Source organism: Engystomops pustulosus, chromosome 10 (genome assembly GCF_040894005.1).
Source record: "Engystomops pustulosus chromosome 10, aEngPut4.maternal, whole genome shotgun sequence".
NCBI lineage: Eukaryota > Metazoa > Chordata > Amphibia > Anura > Leptodactylidae > Engystomops > Engystomops pustulosus.
The window spans coordinates 28,745,743-28,766,865 of NC_092420.1; the positions used below are offsets into that span (position 1 = coordinate 28,745,743).

At 40.4% G+C, this 21,123-nt stretch overlaps 1 protein-coding gene across 18 annotated transcripts in view; it reads right to left on the reverse strand.

Annotated features, from left to right (window-relative positions):
- The window catches only part of IQSEC1 (IQ motif and Sec7 domain ArfGEF 1), a 411,145-nt gene that overhangs the window by 35,585 nt on the left and 354,437 nt on the right, over positions 1–21,123 (reverse strand). For all 18 annotated transcript variants that reach the window (XM_072128363.1, XM_072128368.1, XM_072128362.1 and 15 more), the window contains 3 exons: positions 10,209–10,488; positions 7,223–8,475; positions 368–529 (listed from right to left, as the gene is read on the reverse strand). In XM_072128363.1, coding sequence (XP_071984464.1) covers positions 368–529; positions 7,223–8,475; positions 10,209–10,488 — 1,695 coding nt within the window. The remainder of the gene's footprint in view (positions 1–367; positions 530–7,222; positions 8,476–10,208; positions 10,489–21,123) is intronic.

The following is a 21,123-nucleotide window of genomic DNA, read 5'->3' on the forward strand; positions in this document are numbered from 1 at the left end:
TTAAGATTGAAAATGAATAAAAGAAGTATACTGCGGTAGTGGGTGATGGTATCTGTGAAATGGGTGGGGGTGAGGTATGAGGTGTCATTTGCTCAGTGTTAGGACAGTAAGAACTGTGAATATTGTGAACTCACAACCTATGTGCCAGCGTAGGGCACTAAACACATTGAAGATGCACAAATAGGGGTAATTTAATGATATAGCTAGATAATGGAACTACTTTGATGGGATGAGTTTCTGGGACATCCATGTGGCGTGGTTCTGTACACCCTTCACAGGTTTCCCTGCACAGTAATCCTCTGCCCTCCCCTGCAGTGCAGAGAATATCAGAAATCTCAGTTAAGTTGATTCACAACGTTTTACTCACTCGAGGACGTCTCTGTTGAACTGTTTCTGCCGGTTGCCCAGAAACTCTCCAATCATTTGTCGGCTGAGTCCCTTTCTCTGCAAGAGAAAATGAGCCACTCCAACTGGGGTGTCTGGTACGAAGCCCCGCTCAATGAGATACTGGATCCCCTTCTCAGGTTTCCTGCAGGAAAAGAAAAGCCATCAATTCATTTGAATTACAAAAACAGAATGATTATACGTATCAACAAAATTATTATTCTACCACAATGTATCGCACTAAATTTACTGGGGTTGATATATGAATACTGGTGTATTGTGCACCAGTCTACATCATTGCCAAACCTGGCAAAACAACCTCTTAGTAATTTTTAGAACGGTGCAGTGGAACTAAAATCTAGGCCAGATCTCAGCTATAATTCACCTAAGTGCGTGTCTTTTGACACATTTCCAAATGTTAAATCCTGTGCATTGCACGAATCCCTCGGGTTGTCCGACGGCCCACCCCTGATTTCTGTTGCGTGCAAGCCATCGCCAATGCGCCAAAATCCGATCACATGCGCCAAAATTCCAGGGCAATTTGGCGCAAAACGGAAATCGTTGGGAAACCCCACGAAAATGTGCTCCCGCAGACCCTTAGTAAATGAGCCCCATTGTGTCCAACACGAGGCTCATATTGTATTTGTATTTATGGAGAATGTTCTGCTTGGAGATACCTCCTACATCCCTTGCCAGTACAGTAGAAGGGAAAATAAGTGAAATATAAATATATATATATATACTGTATATACACACACACACAATATCAAAATATTCTTTACTTTAAAGGTGCTATAAATGGCACAAATAACAAATAACTAAATACTGTAATCATAATATAATAATCACTGCTGTAAATGACTACTATTAATGAGAACAGTAATGCACATTACTCAGCTACGTGAACAAGCTGTGCCCAACCTATGAATGAGTTGTCTCTCAATCTGCCTCTCTCGCAGCAGGAAGTCCCAGCATGATTGCAAGCACCAATCAGCCGCCTGATTACATTCAATCAGGTCTTGTTTGCCTATATGTCTGCAGCTGAGGAAGTATAAGACTTTTTTACACCATTTTACACGTTTTTAAGCTGGGAAAATGAATTTCAGGCCTTGCTGGTTTCTGATATGTCTAAGGCTGGATTCACACGACCGGTGCCCGCCGTACCGTAGCCGGCGGGCACACGGCAGCGTGCGGGGAGAGGAGGAGGGGGAGAGCGCTGCTCACCCCCGCCCCTCTCCATAGGCATATATGGCGCACGGCGCCGTATGCCCTGAAAAAATAGGACATGTCCGTGTGTGGCACCATACCGCTCCCGTAGGGCGCCGCACGCCCACTGCCGTCTATGGGGGACGTATATATCGGCCGTATATACGTCGGCCGTATATACGTCCCCCTTGCGGTAGTGTGAATGCAGCCTTACTCTGTGCTGGGAGACAAGTTGCTGCTGGAAGTGTCTTCCTCAGCCGATCAAAGTAAAAAAGTGTGTTGAGCTGAGTGTTTAGAATTGTCAGTTTTTGCCAGTGCTTTGCTGTTAACCATCCCTTTAATTGCCAAATTTATTCCTCGATCGTTTCAATGCGCAACATTAGTAAAATCCCATTTCCAAATAATAAAACAATTGATTTCTAGGACAAGGTGACCCAGAGACATCCACAGACTACACCGAGAACGACGGGGAGGATGGAGAAGATTAAAGGCTTTTGTTTTTAGATAAGAAAGCTTGATTTCCAAAAAGGTTTCAGGGGGATTTTGAAGCACAGGAAATATGGTGAAATCTGCTCTGTAGGAGACTTTTCATTGCTTTTCATCCAGTGCCAACATCATAACACATAACACATAAATGACATTTAGTTTTTATTGTATGAATCAGACAACTTAAGGGCAGCACTGCAATATATCAACATGCACCAAGAAGTGTGCCCCATCTACTGCAGATTTTGTAAAGAAATTCATTTATAAAAATCTTACATGGGGAAAGATAATACATCTTTCCGATGCTTTGCTGTTCCCTTGATTTTCAGTGTCCTCTTAAATTTCTGTAGATTGTTCACCAGATTCCCGAGCTATGCACCAAGCACACTAAGGTTTGGTACACTGGCTGGTCTACCATAGAGGAGGGGACCATCTACCTAATGTCTTGCGCTATATTTGTCAAGGGTTTTAGACACTTTTTTGACTAGCAAGATGAAAGGGACGGGGCTCAAAAAAAGGTCTGTGCAAGAAATACAATGCAAATCACTTTTGAGAATTTTTCTAGTGTGAACTAGGCAATCTAATCGGAGATGTAAAGTTAGTCCAGACCAGATTTATCATTCGCCATCAGACACTTTGATAAATCTGTTGCAGTATATGACTGTCTGTCTTTCTTTTGGGCTACCAATGAATGTTATAAGAAAGCCTGGTAGACGGCAACTTATAGGAACTGCATAAGAAAGTTTAAAATGGGGGGGTGGGTTTTGTTATATAAAAGGGGTTGTACCCACTATTTATAAGCAACCTCCCCATTCACAGGATATGGGATAACAATATAATTGGTGAGGGTACAACTGTTGGAACCCCCATCGATCATGAGAACATAACCCTCTGCCATCCAGGGTACAGGGGTCCCGTTTTCACTAATAGGTGGAGCAACATGTTGTAATTTTGAACACTCTATAGCAGTGATGGCGAACCTATGGCGTGAGTGCTAGAGCCTTCTCTATTGGCACCCAGGCTGTTACTCCAGTACAGTGTTCACCAGACAGGACTAAAATTCTCCTCATGCAGTCCCATGCCACCCAGGACAGAAGGTATGGACAAATTTGGATTTACATTGGAGCTCTTTGTCCAGGCCCCATGATTCTTCTTTTTCAGGGGATTATTATAACAATAATACAAACTTCTCCTCCTTCTTTCTACTGTATTGGTGTCCACAGGAGACCAATGCGATTGAATGCCGTGACAGAGCGAAGGAGGAATAAGTCACTGCTTAAAGGAAACCTACCATTTGATTTGATGCATTGTATTGTAGTGTAGCTACACTGATGCAGGATCATATCCTGTTTAATCCCAGAAGTGGTTTTGCTGAAAAAACTAATTATAAAATTATGATAATAAAGCTCTGTGGTTCTGTGCATGGGCTCAGCACTTCTCCTCTCGCATTAGTAATGCACTGCACCAGAGGATGATGCAATCCATGTTCTCCCTGCCAGGCAGAATAATCAATTGCTGCACAATCCCCTAACTACTTTGTATGAGTGATCCAGCTCAGGTTGATTAGTCCTGTCTTGGCTGTTCAGGAAGCTTGTGTGAATTTTATAATTGTTTTTTCAGCTCAGGGATTAAACGAGATATGATTCTGCATCAGCATACAGCATTCTCAAGGTATGTTTGCTTCATAATACATCAAATCAAATGGTAGATTTTCTTTAAAATACCACGTTGGCACTTTATGATAAAAAAGTGGGTTTTAATTGTACTTTGGCCATTTGGTCTCTAAAAGGTTTGCCATCACTGCTCTATAGGGTCAGGACCTTTAAAACCACCAGCAAGTTGTCATTCAGACGCGGATTTAGGTACTCAACCTGCCAATATCATATCTATGTCTATCTGGCATGTCTTGAGAAAATGTGTAACTAACTGAGAGTACGGAGAGTACACCTTGCTCTGATACTAATGTGACTGATATACAGACCAAAATGAAACCTTAGAGGTTGGTCTCAGAATTAACTCCAATAATCTAGGTAATACATTTCCACATAAGAATAATGGGCACCTATATTATTGCAAATACTGCTATATGTTGTAGTATTGTTAGTTAAGGGGCCCTAACACTGGGCTTTGAAAAGAATAAACATGTGTACGTGCAGTTCCATGCCCTAACACAGAGAGTGCTGTTGCGTGCAGGTACAATATGTACAGATACAATATTGAGTATTGTACAGTAGCAGTGCAGTTTTGCTGACAATACAAACTAAACCAGAACAATTAATCACATTTTAAAATTGTGTAAAAACTGCAATTTCAGACATGTGCTTCACTTCAGACAATAATCTCTCTATAGACCTTAATATATTGAATATATATAAATCACCGAAAAATTCTCAGAAAAAAGAGTCTGCCTCAAAGTAAAGGGTGGAGAGGACAATTCCTCAATTCTGTTAGTTTGGGGATTGCCACCACAATGGTTTCTTTGTGGTGATAGATCATGACATGCACATGAAAGTGATATGTTCTTGAGAAAAGATGGCTTGATTCGAGCCTTAAGTGACCAGGAGAGTGGCTGCTGGGGAGTGTGACAAGAGCAGATGGCGTATAAAGAGAAGAAAGCAGATGTAAAGGGGGAACAATTTTTATTGAAAATAAATCAAAAAGAACAATTAAAATCATTTAAAAACCCAAAGAACAAAGTTCATTTGGGTGCGCAACACACACTCCCATAAAGGATATAAATATCATAGATATAATAAATACCCAACTGTGTCCATGCACTTCCAATGAGGAATGGTAGAGGCACAATATTGTGACAAGGTGTAAAGGGACTGAGAAAGTAGTTACACGGGCACTGCCCTATATATGCATCCAAAAACACAAGGTATATATGCAGTCCCAAATAGTATGCGTACAATAGCCAAAATACAAAATACAAAGACAAATGGGTTACATTACCGGAAATAATCTAGGTCTGGGAGTGAGAAAGCCCCACGCGTATCGCCCATTAAATGGGCTTCATGGGCGATACGCGTGGGGCTTTCTCACTCCCAGACCTAGATTATTTCCGGTAATGTAACCCATTTGTCTTTGTATTTTGTATTTTGGCTATTGTACGCATACTATTTGGGACTGCATATATACCTTGTGTTTTTGGATGCATATATAGGGCAGTGCCCGTGTAACTACTTTCTCAGTCCCTTTACACCTTGTCACAATATTGTGCCTCTACCATTCCTCATTGGAAGTGCATGGACACAGTTGGGTATTTATTATATCTATGATATTTATATCCTTTATGGGAGTGTGTGTTGCGCACCCAAATGAACTTTGTTCTTTGGGTTTTTAAATGATTTTAATTGTTCTTTTTGATTTATTTTCAATAAAAATTGTTCCCCCTTTACATCTGCTTTCTTCTCTTTATATTCAATCACGTATTCAGATGTGGGAAGATTAATTATTTGGTGTACGCCATACACAATAAACCCCCCCCCCCTTTTTTTGTAAGAGCAGATGGCGAGGATCCTCTTTAAGCAGCCTGCCGTGCTGAGGTCTAATTGATGTTGTCATCTTCAGGTAAGGCTGGTTTGTGCGTTCAGCCATGGAGTACAGTCATAAAATAGACGTGGACACAAAGAAAAGTACAAGTCTTTATCACAAGTATTTTCCCTTTTAGTTCCTCGCAAATCATGGCTGACGTGACTAAAATTCACTAATAGTAGTTCCAAAGCATTGGGAACTATGTGGATATAAAGGACAGGGAGTAAAAGTTCTCCTTACAGAAACTTTGCCAATTAAGGCCGCCTTGCAGGTCTGAGGAGACTTAAACCTATTGATGCTCTACAAGGGGATTCTGGGAAATATGCAAATAAGTTTTCCAGGATAGGAAATATGCACATTTCTGGGGGAGTTACTGATCCAGGGATTTATTCCCCCTTCTTTTTTCCCTACAGTGAGACTTCTAGGAAGTTTTTCTGGATCAACATAATAGGCTGAACTTACAAAGTTACCTAACAAAGCAGTACAGTCCATCAAGTTTAACCAAGGAAGGAGAGGGGACTTGAAGTGAAGGGATGTGGGATCCTATATAAGAGCATCAACTTTTATTTTACTGTAGTGTTCTGATATTATGGAAATTTGGTTTTTATGTGAGGTATTTTTTTTTCGGTCACGTCCACAGATAAAGCTTGAAAAGTCACGTCTTGCAGCCAAGGTGGTTAGACTCTATTAGCTACAGATAAGCATTGTAAATATCCCATCACAAAAGCACCGATACCAGGGCACATGATCTTATTGTTCACATAGTCTTCACTATGAACATATATATATATATACACTGAGTTACTATGGCTCTACAGTTAAGCAGGATGTATATAACAAGATGTGTTGTCATCTTCTGTTCTTTTGATATATACTATTAAAAGAAGACTTGCTATTGAAATTGCACCGGAATGCTTACTCAATCTATAAATCCACGGCTTGTGGAGAAGACACTTGTGGTTCAACTATTTGTGGTTCAGCTAAATAGGAATATGGTTTATGTAAAGGGAGTATGTTCTATTGTGCAAGGACACAGCTTAAAGGTCTTTTGAGAAACTTCTGTAGTGTCCAGGGCTGGTTACGAAAGAAGAAAATACTACACGTACTCAGCTCCCGATCTCGGTTCCAGCATTTCTGCTCAAGGTCAATTGTTTGCGGTTACTGGACTTCTAGAGCCAATCAGTAGCCCTGGCAGCCCCCTTGCAACATGTATCAAGCCACAAGGGTTCACAATCAATTCCGGCTCAGATATGCGTGTTAACTGACCGGGAGCTTCAATGCTGGAATTTGGAGCCGAAGCAAGGTAAGTATACTTTATTTTTTTAACATCTTATACCTGCACTACTTTAAAATGCAACAATGCACACAAAAATGTTGCTAAACAAACAAATAAATTGATGCTGTAAAGATAGATAAATTTACACTGCCTAGCCATGAGACAGTATTAGTAAATTTGCTCCATTGTGTTATGTCTAATATAGGGTCTACAAGGCAAAGTAATGAACTCATTGATGTCCTATCAAACACTGCGACAGTCGGAGTGTTCCTTTAAATCATACATGACAATATTCAGGCTGTCGAGAGTGATTAGTTAAAACATCGCACTTACTTGTTGAAAAGGTTGAGCCCAATCCTGTAATGTCTTTTCCTGATCACATCATTACTAAAGGCAGGTGAATCCCAGCTGTTTCGTGTCTCTTTGTGGTACGTCTGTTTGCTCAGGGTCTGCTCCCGGATACTGTCTCGAGAAGACTCTGAGCTGCAGTTTATGGTATCATTGGAGTTAGAAGTGCTATTTATACTGTCATTATCGCCATCAGAATAATCAGATTCAGATTTACTCTGTCGGTTTACAGTGCCGTTAATAATCAACTGTGCATCGATAGGCCTTGGCCGGTGGCGGCTTTGTTCGTCTTCCCTAGGGATTATTTTGGTTGGAATATGGGAGATATGTTTGGGGCTTCCTTGCTGACTGTGGATGGCTCTTTCATAGATGTTCTGCCTTTTAATAGATCCTCTTTCAGAACGATCACTAAGATCTACTGAACTGTCACTAGGTGGCTCAATGGTAAGCAATGGGAGATGGTCTATTCTTGACCGAAGGTCCTGGCACTCCAGGGATGGGGTGCTCCGACAACTAGTATCTGTGTCCAACTTATCGTCCTTATGAGTCATGGACCAGTACTCTTGAGAAGAGTTCATTGATCTGAGTCTTAAGTCAGATTCTGTGCTGGACGGTCTATCCACAGATTGAGAAAGAGGAAGAGGAGGGGAGAGTTCTTCCTCGTCAATGTACAGGGTAACATCACTATAAGATGCCGTCATTTCATCGAGTTTCCTGTGATCAATATTATGTGCTGGCTTCATCTGACTACTTCTTTCTAATTCCCGACTTCTTAATTGTTCAGATGCTTGGACTTCATCCGCATGTAAACTACGACAATTCAACGCATCGTCGATAGATTCAGCAAGGGACTTGACTTGTCTGGAAAAAGCATCTTCAAGTTCTGTGATTGCATCAGCGAAATCGCTGGACGCAGCAGGGGATTTTAGGGATGTCTGCTCGCCAAGATCCCCACAATCAGATTGCACAAGGCGGTGTCCTAGTTTTGAGCCATCATTCGACAGAGATACCTGTTTTCCTTCAAAATAGGAACTATGGACTTTCTCTGGCCCTTCAAAGGAGAACTGCATTCTCATATTGGACAATACAATCCTTCTCGACATGCGGTTTTCTGACATGGAACTTCGAAGCCTCTCAAAATTCTTGTTCATCTGATATTGCCGGAAGGCAGTCTGGATAGTTCGTGCAGCATGTCTGGTTATGAGACGGCCTCCATATTTGCGCTCCAGCATTTCCACCTGAAAAAATAAACCCAAAGTTACTAACACCATACTGCAATAGATCCTATTCTTTTCAAGCTTGCGGATCACAAAATGCAAAGTCTTTGGGTCAGCAAACAAAACGTATCACATTTGTGCGCATTCCTTTTTTTATTTAATTGATTATGCTGTCGAACCAGGTGTTTTGCCTTCTAATGAATGAAAAACGTAAGTTTTTGGGCGGATGTGAAAAATAATAGATGCAGAAAACAAATGGTAAAAAACAGATGCAGACAAGAAATGGAAACAGAACAAATCTGTTTGAATAAACCCTTACTTTGAGAATCTGTCACCGTGATAAATTTGATGCACTCTCAAACTGCTTTTACCCCAACAATTAGACATTTGTATAAATTTGTTCTAATATACCAATGAAACGTGTGTCTATTTTTATAGAGGATATAGCAAAGTTGTCAGTCTTAGGCGAATTACCAATGTGTCCTTCAACATAGAGCAAAGAGGAGGGATCCTCACCGTCCCACCTGAAAGAGATTGGGGTTTTTCCCCCAGTGATGCTTTTATGGACAGTGACATCACTGGGGACCTCTCAGTCAGTCTGCGTTTTCCACAGTATACAACATAAACTGGGCAGATGGAGGCAAAGGGGGGGGAGTTGTCCATCTGCACAGTTTATGTTGTATACTGTGGAAAACGCAGACTTGAAAGACGTAATAAGATGGCATATACACTCAGCTGAGTCCATTGGAGCCTATAGGGGACAGATGCAACAGTATTACATCCATTCCTGGCCTCCACTGAACATATACATAGCTCAGCAGGAGAGAGGTCCCCAGTGATGTCACTGTCCATAAAAGCATCACTGGGGGAAAAACCCCAAACTCTTTCAGGTGGGACAATGAGGATCCCTCCTCTTTGCTGTTTGTTGAAGGACACACATTGGTAATTCGTCTATTAGCTATTCGTATATGTCAATGGATACGCTTAGCGTTTACACCAGGAGCTTTCCTGGCATATACGCTGAACACATTAGGAAATTCTCATTTATTCATGACATGAAAATTCAAAGTATATAGATAATAACATACATAAAGTAGAAAATAATGCATGTTAATTATGTAGATAATAAAGTATGTAGATAATTATTCATGCAGATTAATAAATATATGGCAGATTTTCCGTTACAACAGTTAACAAAAACAAGCCCATGACATTACGCTACTATCAAAAACAATACTCCAGGATCACTGCCTAGTCCAGAAGAGTGTGTAATGTGAATGTCAAATCCCACTGCTTATATTAGCGATTCTGGGAAATGTGCCACCAATGTTGTTATACTGGCATAATAAAAATACATATTGCTGAAAATATTTCATATTTAAAGGAAAACCATTCTTCTATCGGGGACATAGGTAAACAGTGATCATTAATTCTAATGATACATGATCCCTTGTATGTCAGAAAAATGGAAAACTAGAGCACTTCCTAGTCATATATAGGATGCAAAAAAGAAAAAAGTGTTTTCCACGGCTGAGATTCAGCACAAGGATAGCCTAAGGATCCCGTGTCCCTACTTGTAAACATTGCTTAGCTATATTATTATCTTGGAATGGAGCGACACTGCACATTCCATTGTGTGTGAATCTACTCTTACAGGACAGGGCTTTTATTCACTGACAACAAGCAAAAATCTAAGAAAATGTCAATTCTGAAAGATTCAATTCAATTAAATATGACAGCAAGAAACCTCTTACCTGCTTGTCCTGCAGATCTGAAGACAGTTCATAGCTCTCGGAGAGTGATCTAGAGCGTTTTATCGCCTCCTCCTCAGCTTGTTTCCGCAGAATGGATGTGGAATGCTGTAGTTTTGGCCTTCGTGACCGCTGTCCGGGGGACACAGAATAAATCCCGTATGCAGGGTGGTCGTACTGGTCGGGGCTTATAGATGAGCTGTGTGTGATTGCTCCTTGGTGGTAACCTGATGACCCGTCTAAAGAAGCGCCAGTCTCACTTCCAGGGACCTCTCCTTCAACACTAGATAAAAAAAGGGATAAACAACCATAAGTCTATGTAGTTACAAAAATGTAATTTACATCCAGTAGTCTCTGGAATAATACTGCATTGTTAGATCCGCATGGGTTCATTAAAATACACATATTCACACCTAAATCATGGCAGATCACATCCCTGGATCTCACCTGTGACATTACCTGCAGTAAAGGAACTTTCTTTCTTCTTGCTCTAAGGCAAGGCAACACTTGTGCATAGAAACCGAAGGCAGGCATGTATTGGGCGTGTAGTAGACATGTGTGTCAGTCTTATCCCGAGGTCAAAGTACTGACTGATCACACAATGAACTGATCAAAGTTACCACTGTCACCGCCTTAAAGAAATTTCTGTGAGAAAAATAATCCTTTTTCAAATAATTTACCTCAAAAATATATGTATTATGCAATTATTACCTCAACAACGCCATCAATGACTGCCAACCATGACTGCTCAGAGCCTGGGTACCTTAGAGACCTTCCACAATCAGTGTGAGGAAAAGCAAAGACCCAATGCCGAGGTGAAGATTTATCAGGAGAGGGTCCTGAATGGGTGACCCCTAGATAAATAATACACAGCAGGAAATATAAAAGCTTTTACGCCCCTATTCACTCTTCACCCGATGACTCTTAGCTTTGAATATAAAGCCCTCAATATAGATACTGAGAGAAATCAATAGACATTACATGTACAGTATGTAATGCTTTGTAGCAAAAAAAAAAAAAAGTTTTTACGTAAAACACTTATCTGTGTACAACTATTTGAAGAGGTGTGAGTGAACACTCCTAGGCCCTGAGGTAAAATGTGTAACAGATCAGGTTTCATTTATAATATTTGTGTCCTCTGTAGAGGGACCCCCCACAGACAATAGTCCAGACTGCATCCCATGTAGCTATGACCCTAGTGGTTACCCCAGGGTGCCTATAATTTATTATACTGATGCCCTGGAGTAGGGGACTTGGCACCCACACTAGCACACTGCAAAGGTGTAAGAGCTGCTTCTGCACAAAAGCTATGTCTACATGTCAAGTACAGAGATGGCTAAATTCAGAAGTCCCTTTAAATGGTGTCCCTTTAGTTATGATCAGCCTTATTGAATGTGGTATATGGTCTCATACAAACTCTCGGTCAGGGGGCTCAAGGGCTCAGAACTTAGAACCTAGACTTAGACACTATGTCATTTGATACCAATGTTCTTTTGGGGTACTATGGAACTATAAGGGTATCATTTTGGAATTTTTTTTTTATTGGCCTGTTTGAGCACATACTGTACATTAGACTAGACCTGACCTGCTAGATATTCAATTCCAGGCCAGAGACAGTCTGCAGATCTATCTGAATGTTTTTGAGAAGCTGCTCACATTTACATCTTTCCTCTTGGCTGAATTCTCACTTTAGAACTAAAGCGCCGGGGGATTCACAGAGTGTGATAATGAAAACTTCACAGATATTTTTAATTGTTTTGTCACTATGAAGCTACAGAATATATTGATTTCCTTCCTGACTACAATGTACAAAAGGCTACACCTTCCAGTGGTACAAAGAACCATAGATGATAGAGACACAGACGTCCATTTTACCCTCAATGGCATCATCGTTGCCTGCAATACATGCCATTTTGGCTGTGCTATCTATTTCAGATCCTTCATATTTTAAGTAAAAGTGGTATTTTACCCTAAAAATTGCATGTGAGCATCGTGCTTACTTTGCAACAGCAGGGACTTCTCTCAAATTCTGTCCCTGTCCCCATGGGGCTCACAATCTAATCAACCTACCAGTATGTTTTGGAGTGTGAGAGGAAACCGGAGGAAACCCACACAAACACGGAGAGCAGTTTTTGCCTGTCACAGCCTGAAAAGCGGGTGGTCTCATCTTACAAGTACTGTCTCCATGCCAAGACTAAATTTGCCCGGAGGTTTAAAGGATCCTCTGTCCAACAAATAAGGGGCCTATAGCTATGCTTCACCCATGTGCAGAGAACTTTCCTGGCACGGCGTGTGATAGCAGCCAGCTCCTACGTCTGCAAGATACGAAATCGGCAGCAGGAAACCACACAAAAGCAAGGACAAACATCGCGTCAGGAATAACCTCCCTCTGCAAGCAAGCAATAAAATCCAAAACATTTACTGACATGCAAAAGAATGGCTCAGTATGTAAAACATCTCTAGTATGCATGTCTAATACACATGCTACAGTAGGGGGTACTAGATTTTATCATAAGGAATCTTTACCAAAATCATAAAGTCTCCAGTGCAAAAAGAAGCAAAGAAAAGCAAAATCCAGTTCTCCACAAGCAAGAGAAATGTGCAGAACAGGACGAAGCTTTATACATGAAGTACTATGTGTATAGTACAGTGCACAAAGGAGTCCTATTTATAGATGACTGCAGCCTATTTCTAGCTGTCTGTTCAGCACACGCTCATATTCTTTTTATATTCATCCACCGGGGCTCCTGTCCTGCCATTCTTACCCTCCGGAGATGACGTTATCTGTGATGACTTGCGTTACTCACCTCTTATATAAGCTGTGGTTACATCACAGCCCGGCCCTCTGCTGGTAAATACAGGCCATATAGTCACATCTCATTTCCCATGGGATTACAGAGTATTTGCACTACAGGGTGTTTGTAGGTTGTGTTGTATACATTAACCACAGATCTGCATTTTAAAGAGGAATATGTGTTTCCTCTTTATAATAGGTAATAGGATTAAAAAATATAGAATTTTTAGATGCTAAGTACACTATATAATAAGTATATTCATAATATTTTGGTAATGCAGGAAGGTCAAACACCCACTTGAAAAAAAGTTACTTTTTGAACTTTTGATTTAACAAAATATGTTCAAGAAATATTATTTATAGGTATATTGTCAACATATTTTACCCCATTAAACTAGCAGCCCCCCCAGGTAGGGCATGAATGATTTCATTTTCCTGTTGTTTTGATCAATCTGGAATAATCCAAATACATTACACAATCCAGCGCTTCATAGTGGGGAACAAAAGTTTAGCTATACTGAGAAAACATGATTTATTGTGCAAAATATAATTACTGAATTTGCCTCAAGGCATACTGCCCCCCACAGTCATGACAAAGTATTACTGCTGTCACTGCCAGCTCCACTCACATGAATCGCCATTTGTTGGCACTTGGCATGCTGTGAATATCTGATCATCGGCGGTCTAAGGGCACCGAGCTGTGAAATGAAGCTCACCCAGAAACAATGCACTTTTGCTCCGGCGTCTCTCAGTTTAGCGGGTTATTTTACCTGAGAATTTTTTTTGTACCACAAAAATGAATGTTCACTACATTCTGCATTACGTATGGTATCTTTCTATTACATATAAACCCGATCTGTGAAATGAGACCATACTTGATATACACGACTTTTATAGCAAACCTGAAATAGTTCAATATTAAAGGGGTTGACCAATTGACCTCATGTTGTATGTATTCTGTGTGTAAGTAAGAGGGGCAAGATATAAGGTAATTTACCAATATACATCTATTAATAGTTAGGCTACATTCACACTAACGTATGGAGGACATATATATACGGCCGATATACGTCCTCCATAGATGGCAATGGGCGCACGGCGCCCTACGGGAGCGATACGGTGCAGCACACGTGCGGCACCGTACCGCTCCGTACCCGGGAAAAAGATAGGACCTGTCCTATCTTTACCCGTAGTACGGCGCCGTGCGCCATTACTTCCTATGGCGAGGGGCGGGGGTGAGCCACGCTCACCTCCTCCTCCTCTCCCCGTGCACTACTGTTGCCCACTACGGTACGGGCGGGCAACGGCAGTGTGAATATAGCCTTAGGCGTTACTTTACATATCAAGAAAGCGGAACAGAATTATTAATAGATGTTTATTAGTAAAGTACTAAATATCCTGCCCCCCACACTTACACACACACTACAAAAAACATGAGGTAAATGGCCAACCCTTTTAACATGGGCCTGTGAGGAGACTTGACAGAAAGAAAATCGGCAGTGTCTTCAGGAAAGAGACAACTCAGGCAACCTATTATTTTGTACTGCTTTTTTGTGAAGGAGAAAACATTTGTGTGCAGGGTACCTGAGGCTGAGAGGCAGGAATTTTTCTTTAGGTGTAATAATAGACACTATATATGGATACCCAGTGGACTCCATTGTAGTCAGTGGTTCCTTTGAATGATTTTGGTTTCCATTGGAGAAGAACAAACACCTGAGGCAAGTGTGTACCTAGCCTCACAGGGGGCTTTTAACACTGTCCATGTGCCATAAGTGATTGAAAAAGTCCCAATGCAAATATATAATTTATACTCCTCACAAGACTATTCAACAGTGACGAGTGACTAAAATTCATTGATTGATATATACATATAATATACTGTAGGATCCGTTGGAAATACAGAATGCAATATCAAGACATCCCCCAGAAATATGTAGTATGAAATGACTCAAAACCAGACCTTCTTTAACAATTATTGCACATGGTGTTACTGTGTGCAGTACTCCATAGAAAAACTAAACTGTAAGTCCCATTAAGGACATGACCTGATGAGTGAGGATACTGTATGTTGACGCAATATTAATGATGTGAAACCCAACTATAGCAAATATATATATCCACTCTGCAGTATGAATAGGAATTCTGCTTAGGAGTAATGAGAACAGTTACGGTCCCGGCATCTTATGAAATGTCTGACAGAGAGAAAAATTCCGTTGCAGCTCATATGGTTAAATCATTAAACCTCAGCCCCACAACACAGAAGCTCATTCAGTTGCAGAAAGAACCCAGCAATGTGACAGCAGAGCTCAGACTTAGCGGGAGATGCCAGGAAGTGTAATCAAGACTCCAAAATGTCTGCAGCCGAGTACAGAAAGAGCCACCTATGAAATATTGAGGGTTATTGCTGCAGTCTCGCACAATACTTAGGCCATAAAAGCAGCAGCTGCCGGGAATTAAAAATCTGTCTAATGAGCTTCCCAAATCTCTCTTTTTGGAATTAAAGCTCAGAGTGAAAGCTAATTCTGGAATAGTAACATTCCTCGAAGACTCCCACAGTTCTTCCAACAGCTGAGTCCTGGAATGTGAGCATTCATCCTAAATAAAGTAGTGGACTGATAAAGAAGCTGAGCAGAGAGCCACCGGCCTGGCAGCTGGGAGCCCACGGAGCTTTATATAGTATAACAGCTATAGAGATATATATAAATATTAACAATCATTTTCTGTAACTCCGCTCCCTTACACATGATGTCAAGTGAAGAAGGAATATTGTTGACTGTATAATATCCATTCATTCAGTCAGTCCACAGATACTAATGTTATGTAAAAATTAAATAAGAAAAGGGAAACGTGTTACATAAAATGTGATTAATTCTCCCATAACCTAGAACTTACATCACAATTGGGCTTGACGTAGCACCTTCAGCCAGGCTACAAAATGTAGCTTTGTATAAAAAATTATTATTGTGTAATGCCACCTCTCTGGACTCACGGGTCAGTTAAGACTGCCATGGGCCCTTGAGTGTATGAATATTATAGCCCCTACAATTCTGGAAGTCACTTCCTGCATAAGGTATTAGAATCAAGCTTCTTGGGCAATAGGGGATGTGTTCCTTTTGCCTGCTTTCAATCTCCAAGCATCATAGTTTTTTCCTGGCCATTGTGGTTGGTCTGTGAAATTCGGCCAGCGCACGATTTGTGGTGCACGGACATGACCATGGTTGAGTGTTTCTAGCCGAATTCAGTGCTTTATCCCGGTTACACATCCATGAAATGAAATGAAATGGGGATGTATTTTACACAATCTGACACTATGGATAAATGTGAACTCCCAACACCAGGTTGCTTCATAAATTTAAAGATAAGGAACAGCACAATACATGTTTGTGTGAAAACTGGAAAGAGGTTGTTTGAAATTTTCCTCAAGGAGCTCTTGCCAAGACATACACAGTATACAGTATTTACTGTACATAACATGTAGTACACTGGTCACAGGTGAAATGCCAACTAGATCCTCTCTGATCCCCTTAATTCCTGAATATTTACACTTCTTTCAATAATCCAGTTCCTAGAAAAACATCTTAAAGGATCTATATTACTGACCCTCTATACTAGTTAGTTGTGATATATATATATATATATATATATATATATATATATATATATATATATATATATTTATATATGTGAAGTTCCTATACATATTGTACATGCTCGCCTAACATCTACATAGTGCTTAAAATATGAAGTTGGAAACCTCCAAAAAAGATGGTTGGACTGTAGGAGCACAAGACACTAAATGTTTTCCTCCAAAATACCGCAACATCCTACTGCATGATCTTAATGTGGTCCTAAATTGTAGACAATTGTCAGATAAACCCCACTATTTTGGTAAAAGTATTTGTCAATAAATTGTGTATAGCGATATATTAACTCCAGATGATAAGGAAATGAGAGCTCCTTGGTTATCAAGGGTGATGAGTTTCTGCGTACACTCTCCGCCATGAGGAATATCTGTCTCATTGGGTCAGGTTCTGTCTAAGGTGTATGGTCATCTTCAGTCTCAAGGTAGATCATGTGGTCCACAATGAATGCCATCTGCTTAGTGTCAGGGTTGTACGCACATGACATGATAAGAAAGAACCAAGATATCTATGTACATATCGATGCTTTGCAGTTTGGGCTGAGATGTCCCCAAGCCCGGCTTCACATGACAGTATTCTGGTGAGTAATTGGCATTATTATTTGCAAGCCAAAACCAGGTTCATACAGGAGAAAACTTTCTGGTTTGGGCTTCCAAATACTGCTCAGAACACTACAGTGTGAAGCTGGCATTGAGGTAGTTCAAGTGCCTTAGAAGTAGGTTAGGTTGGGTTATTCTTTTCTTTTAAGAATTTCGAAAACCACTTTGTAATAGTTTAATTAAAAAACAAGAACCTTGCCAGGAACAAGACGTTCCGCATCCAAAGAATTTGTTCTGCATTAACTCCAAATGACCCAATTGAATTCTCCATGCATCTATAGATATCTACAAGCTGGGATCCATTCCGTCTGATGGAAAGGTTCCATATGATACAGTTCCGCTTGCCATAGGAATTACTTGGGGCCAAACAGCGTCTAATCTGAAAGTCAGCGGAGATCAACCCACCTGCAGTCCTCAACTCTATGAAAGGATGAAATATTTTATCTTAAGTAGGAGAGTCAGGCTCAGCTCACATGGATTGGTGGACGCTCTTCCTTGTTTACGCAAACTTGAAGCAAAATGTTTCATGTTTGTTGAAGAGGAGGATGAATCATTGCGTGATTTGCATAGAAGAACACAGGGTGCTTTGTGACACGAGCCTGGCAACTGGATGCTCTCTCGATGGACAGATCACATGGAAATATTACACTCTAGCGAGAGAGTCATGCCTCAGGCACATCATGAGTGCACAAAACAAAATCATAATAATAATGATATGCTATGACAGCACGGATGCCCATACATATACCATACCAAGTCTGTGGCTAAGAAGCTCCGCCACACCATCCATGGCCCCTCCCACTGTAATATGTAATTTTATGCAGTATTAAAGTTGCAATACAATGACATGTACACTCTATGGGGTGCATCTATCCCCAAAAGAAAAAAAAAATCTGCAAATAAGAAGTAGAACAATTATACTGCAGGATGTCAGAGAATGGACTCAATTACCGATTCCTGCTCTATAAAAATTTCCCTTTATATAAGAAGTATGATATTTCTTCACATCTTTTTTTTACCATCTGTGCACATTTTACACATTCACTTATTATAAAATTAGATTTTTGTTTTTTGTAACTTAAATTATAAAACACAAAATCCCATGACAATACATTAATATATACTGAATATGACACTTAGTATTTTCTACTTATAGACACCTTCCTACAACTTTATTAGTAACAAGCGACTGGGTCCCAACATCAAACTGATCAATAGACCGGGGGTCTCATGCACTAATGTTAGAATGAGAAAAAAAATGGGATAAGAGTCACATGTGCGTTGGGGACTTTGAAGATCGTTACACTAGGGCAGTGATGACGAACCTATGGCACTGGTGCCAGAGGTGGCACTCGGAGCCCTTTCTGTGGGCACCCAGGCCATCACCCCAGAATGAAGTTCACCAGACAGAACTCAAAGAATCTTCCTGCAGAATCTTCCTACAATGATAGATGAATTTTCCCTCCTCCTTTCAACTGCGTTGGTGTCCTTAGGAGGCTGAAGGATTGAAAGTTGTCATGAACAAGGAGAAATACATTACTGCTTAAATTGCTGCGCTGGCACTTTGCAATAAATACGTGGCTTTTGGTTGAAGTTAGGGCACTGAGGCTCTAGAAGGTTCGCCATCACTGCACTAGGGTATCTCTACCAGAGACTGAATGGAGCGTTAGTGCCCAATGTCAGTGCATTACAAACTAGAGGACATAGAGACAAATTGCTTTACCAATAGGCAAGTTTCCTGTTACAGAGCTGTGCTGGACACTTAATAGACAACGGAGATGAAATATTGATCCACTATTGTTTTTTTATGCTGCATACAAGCTGGAAAGTAGAAATACAAACTAAATACAATTTTTGCTTTAATAGACAATAGTATTGAATCGTGTGTGGGCATCACATATATATGTTGCGGCCATTGCCCTGACATAACCTACCATGCTCTAAGGATCTAACACAAAAATGTCCAATCATCAAATCCATCATATCCAATCATCAATTAATCAAATCATATTCATTCTTGTAACCCAGTGTAACAGATTTCCTGGTCCACAATGGGTCCTCTTGACCACTCACTTCCAATAGGGGGAGACACCACATATCTATTCCTACCTAGGTTCTCCGAAATCTCCTTTTGGAAGCTTTTTTTTGGGGGGTGCAATTACAAAAATTTCCAATTGTATAAAATCATCACAGAAAAGAAGACTTGCCCTTGGTGAGTCTGATCCAGGCACTTGCAGGAGCTGAAATGGCTCTCACACAGCTATGTACCCGGTGATAAATCTAAACCTGTCCCATGCTGACATCACTACAAGCACTGACAGGCTTGACGTGGGACTAAATATTTTTGGCAGGTGGTAAGAAAAAAAAAAAAACATGTGACACAAAGAGGCCCCTAAGTCATAAAATGTTTTAAAAAATACCAATAAAACTACAAAAAACATGTAACATAACTGGAATACCTGTATGGACTGAAATATGTGGGGCAAATGGTAATAAAGAACACGGATATGAAAGTAATATAATATTGTATATAACCACACGATAAAACATACATAGGTGCGTGGTGTAACCTCTTTTGTAGAAATCCATACCTTAAATAATTGAAGAGAAGGTGGATTATTACAAATCGTGTGCTGATCCAGGCATATCCCTATACTTGTGCCCAAAACAGTGAGTTCACATAATCATATGAGTCTACCAAATCTGGGAGGGTGCTGCTTTCTATGATCCGATTCGAGGACAACGTGCCACAAACAGCAGCAGGTATTGTAATAAAGAATTTGCATGGCAAATGTAGGTTGGAAGTACAAGGCAGCCTGGCATCGTATTATCAGAGCCAGTGTGATGTGCCCTTACATTAGGGCATGGCTTTGGGAAGGCTTCAACTGTGTCCGTTCAGATCATTGAAGTGAATGGAAATGAGATGTAATACCATTCATGACCCAGAGACATGTGTGGCGCTGTTTCTGACATATACCAGGCATGTATATCCTATGGTAAGACTCATTTAAGGCAATGTTCTGCAACCTATGGATCCGTGCTTCTCTCCCAACTACAACTCCCAGTGACTGTCACATGCTGTGAGTTGTAGTTTGTATAATATTTCTTAAAAGGATGTGACAAAATGTGTAGAGCGTTTAAATATGTATTGCTTGGATGGTAACTGCAATTTCGCTATAAATATACCTTCCTTTTATGTCCGCCAGCTGTTCTGAATTGCCCAAACTAGTAGCAACTGGCAGAGAGGTTTATTTATACCCGTAATAAGTGGCAATCTACCGCAGGACGTCACGTGTCAACTTCGTTGCGTCTACGATGGTCAAGTGCACAGAAACTTGTAGAATTGATACCAATGACCGGGGAGCTCCTTTTAGTTATTATAATCCTATGAAGACAGCTGCATGGGGAAGGGACACGGGACTATGTGGTGGGAGTGACAGAAATATAAACAGGATCATAATCTGGGTCCATTTTCCATTTTAAGTGATTCTTGGTAATGTGAAGCACAGATGTAGGGTGATTTGAGTCAAATTCTTTGGAAACACCGATGCATTACATCATGGGCTCTGGCAGTTCTTCTCATCTTGCTGTAAAGATGAGGAGGTTCATTACAGGAATACAGATTTATTTTTTTTAAAAGGTCTATTTTTGTTTTAAGCAATCTTATTGGAAAATGTATTTTGAAAACAAAAAAAAAATATATATATATATACACATATATATCTTGTTATTGATAACTTACTCCCATGAATAAAAATAGAAAATGCCATAGTAACCTTAGGGATCCCCTGCCGATTTTCTTCTATTGTTGCCTGATCACCTGCAGCTCTGCACTTCCTCCTCGCACGGTACAAATACCTTCCATACAATGTTTATGTGACTGT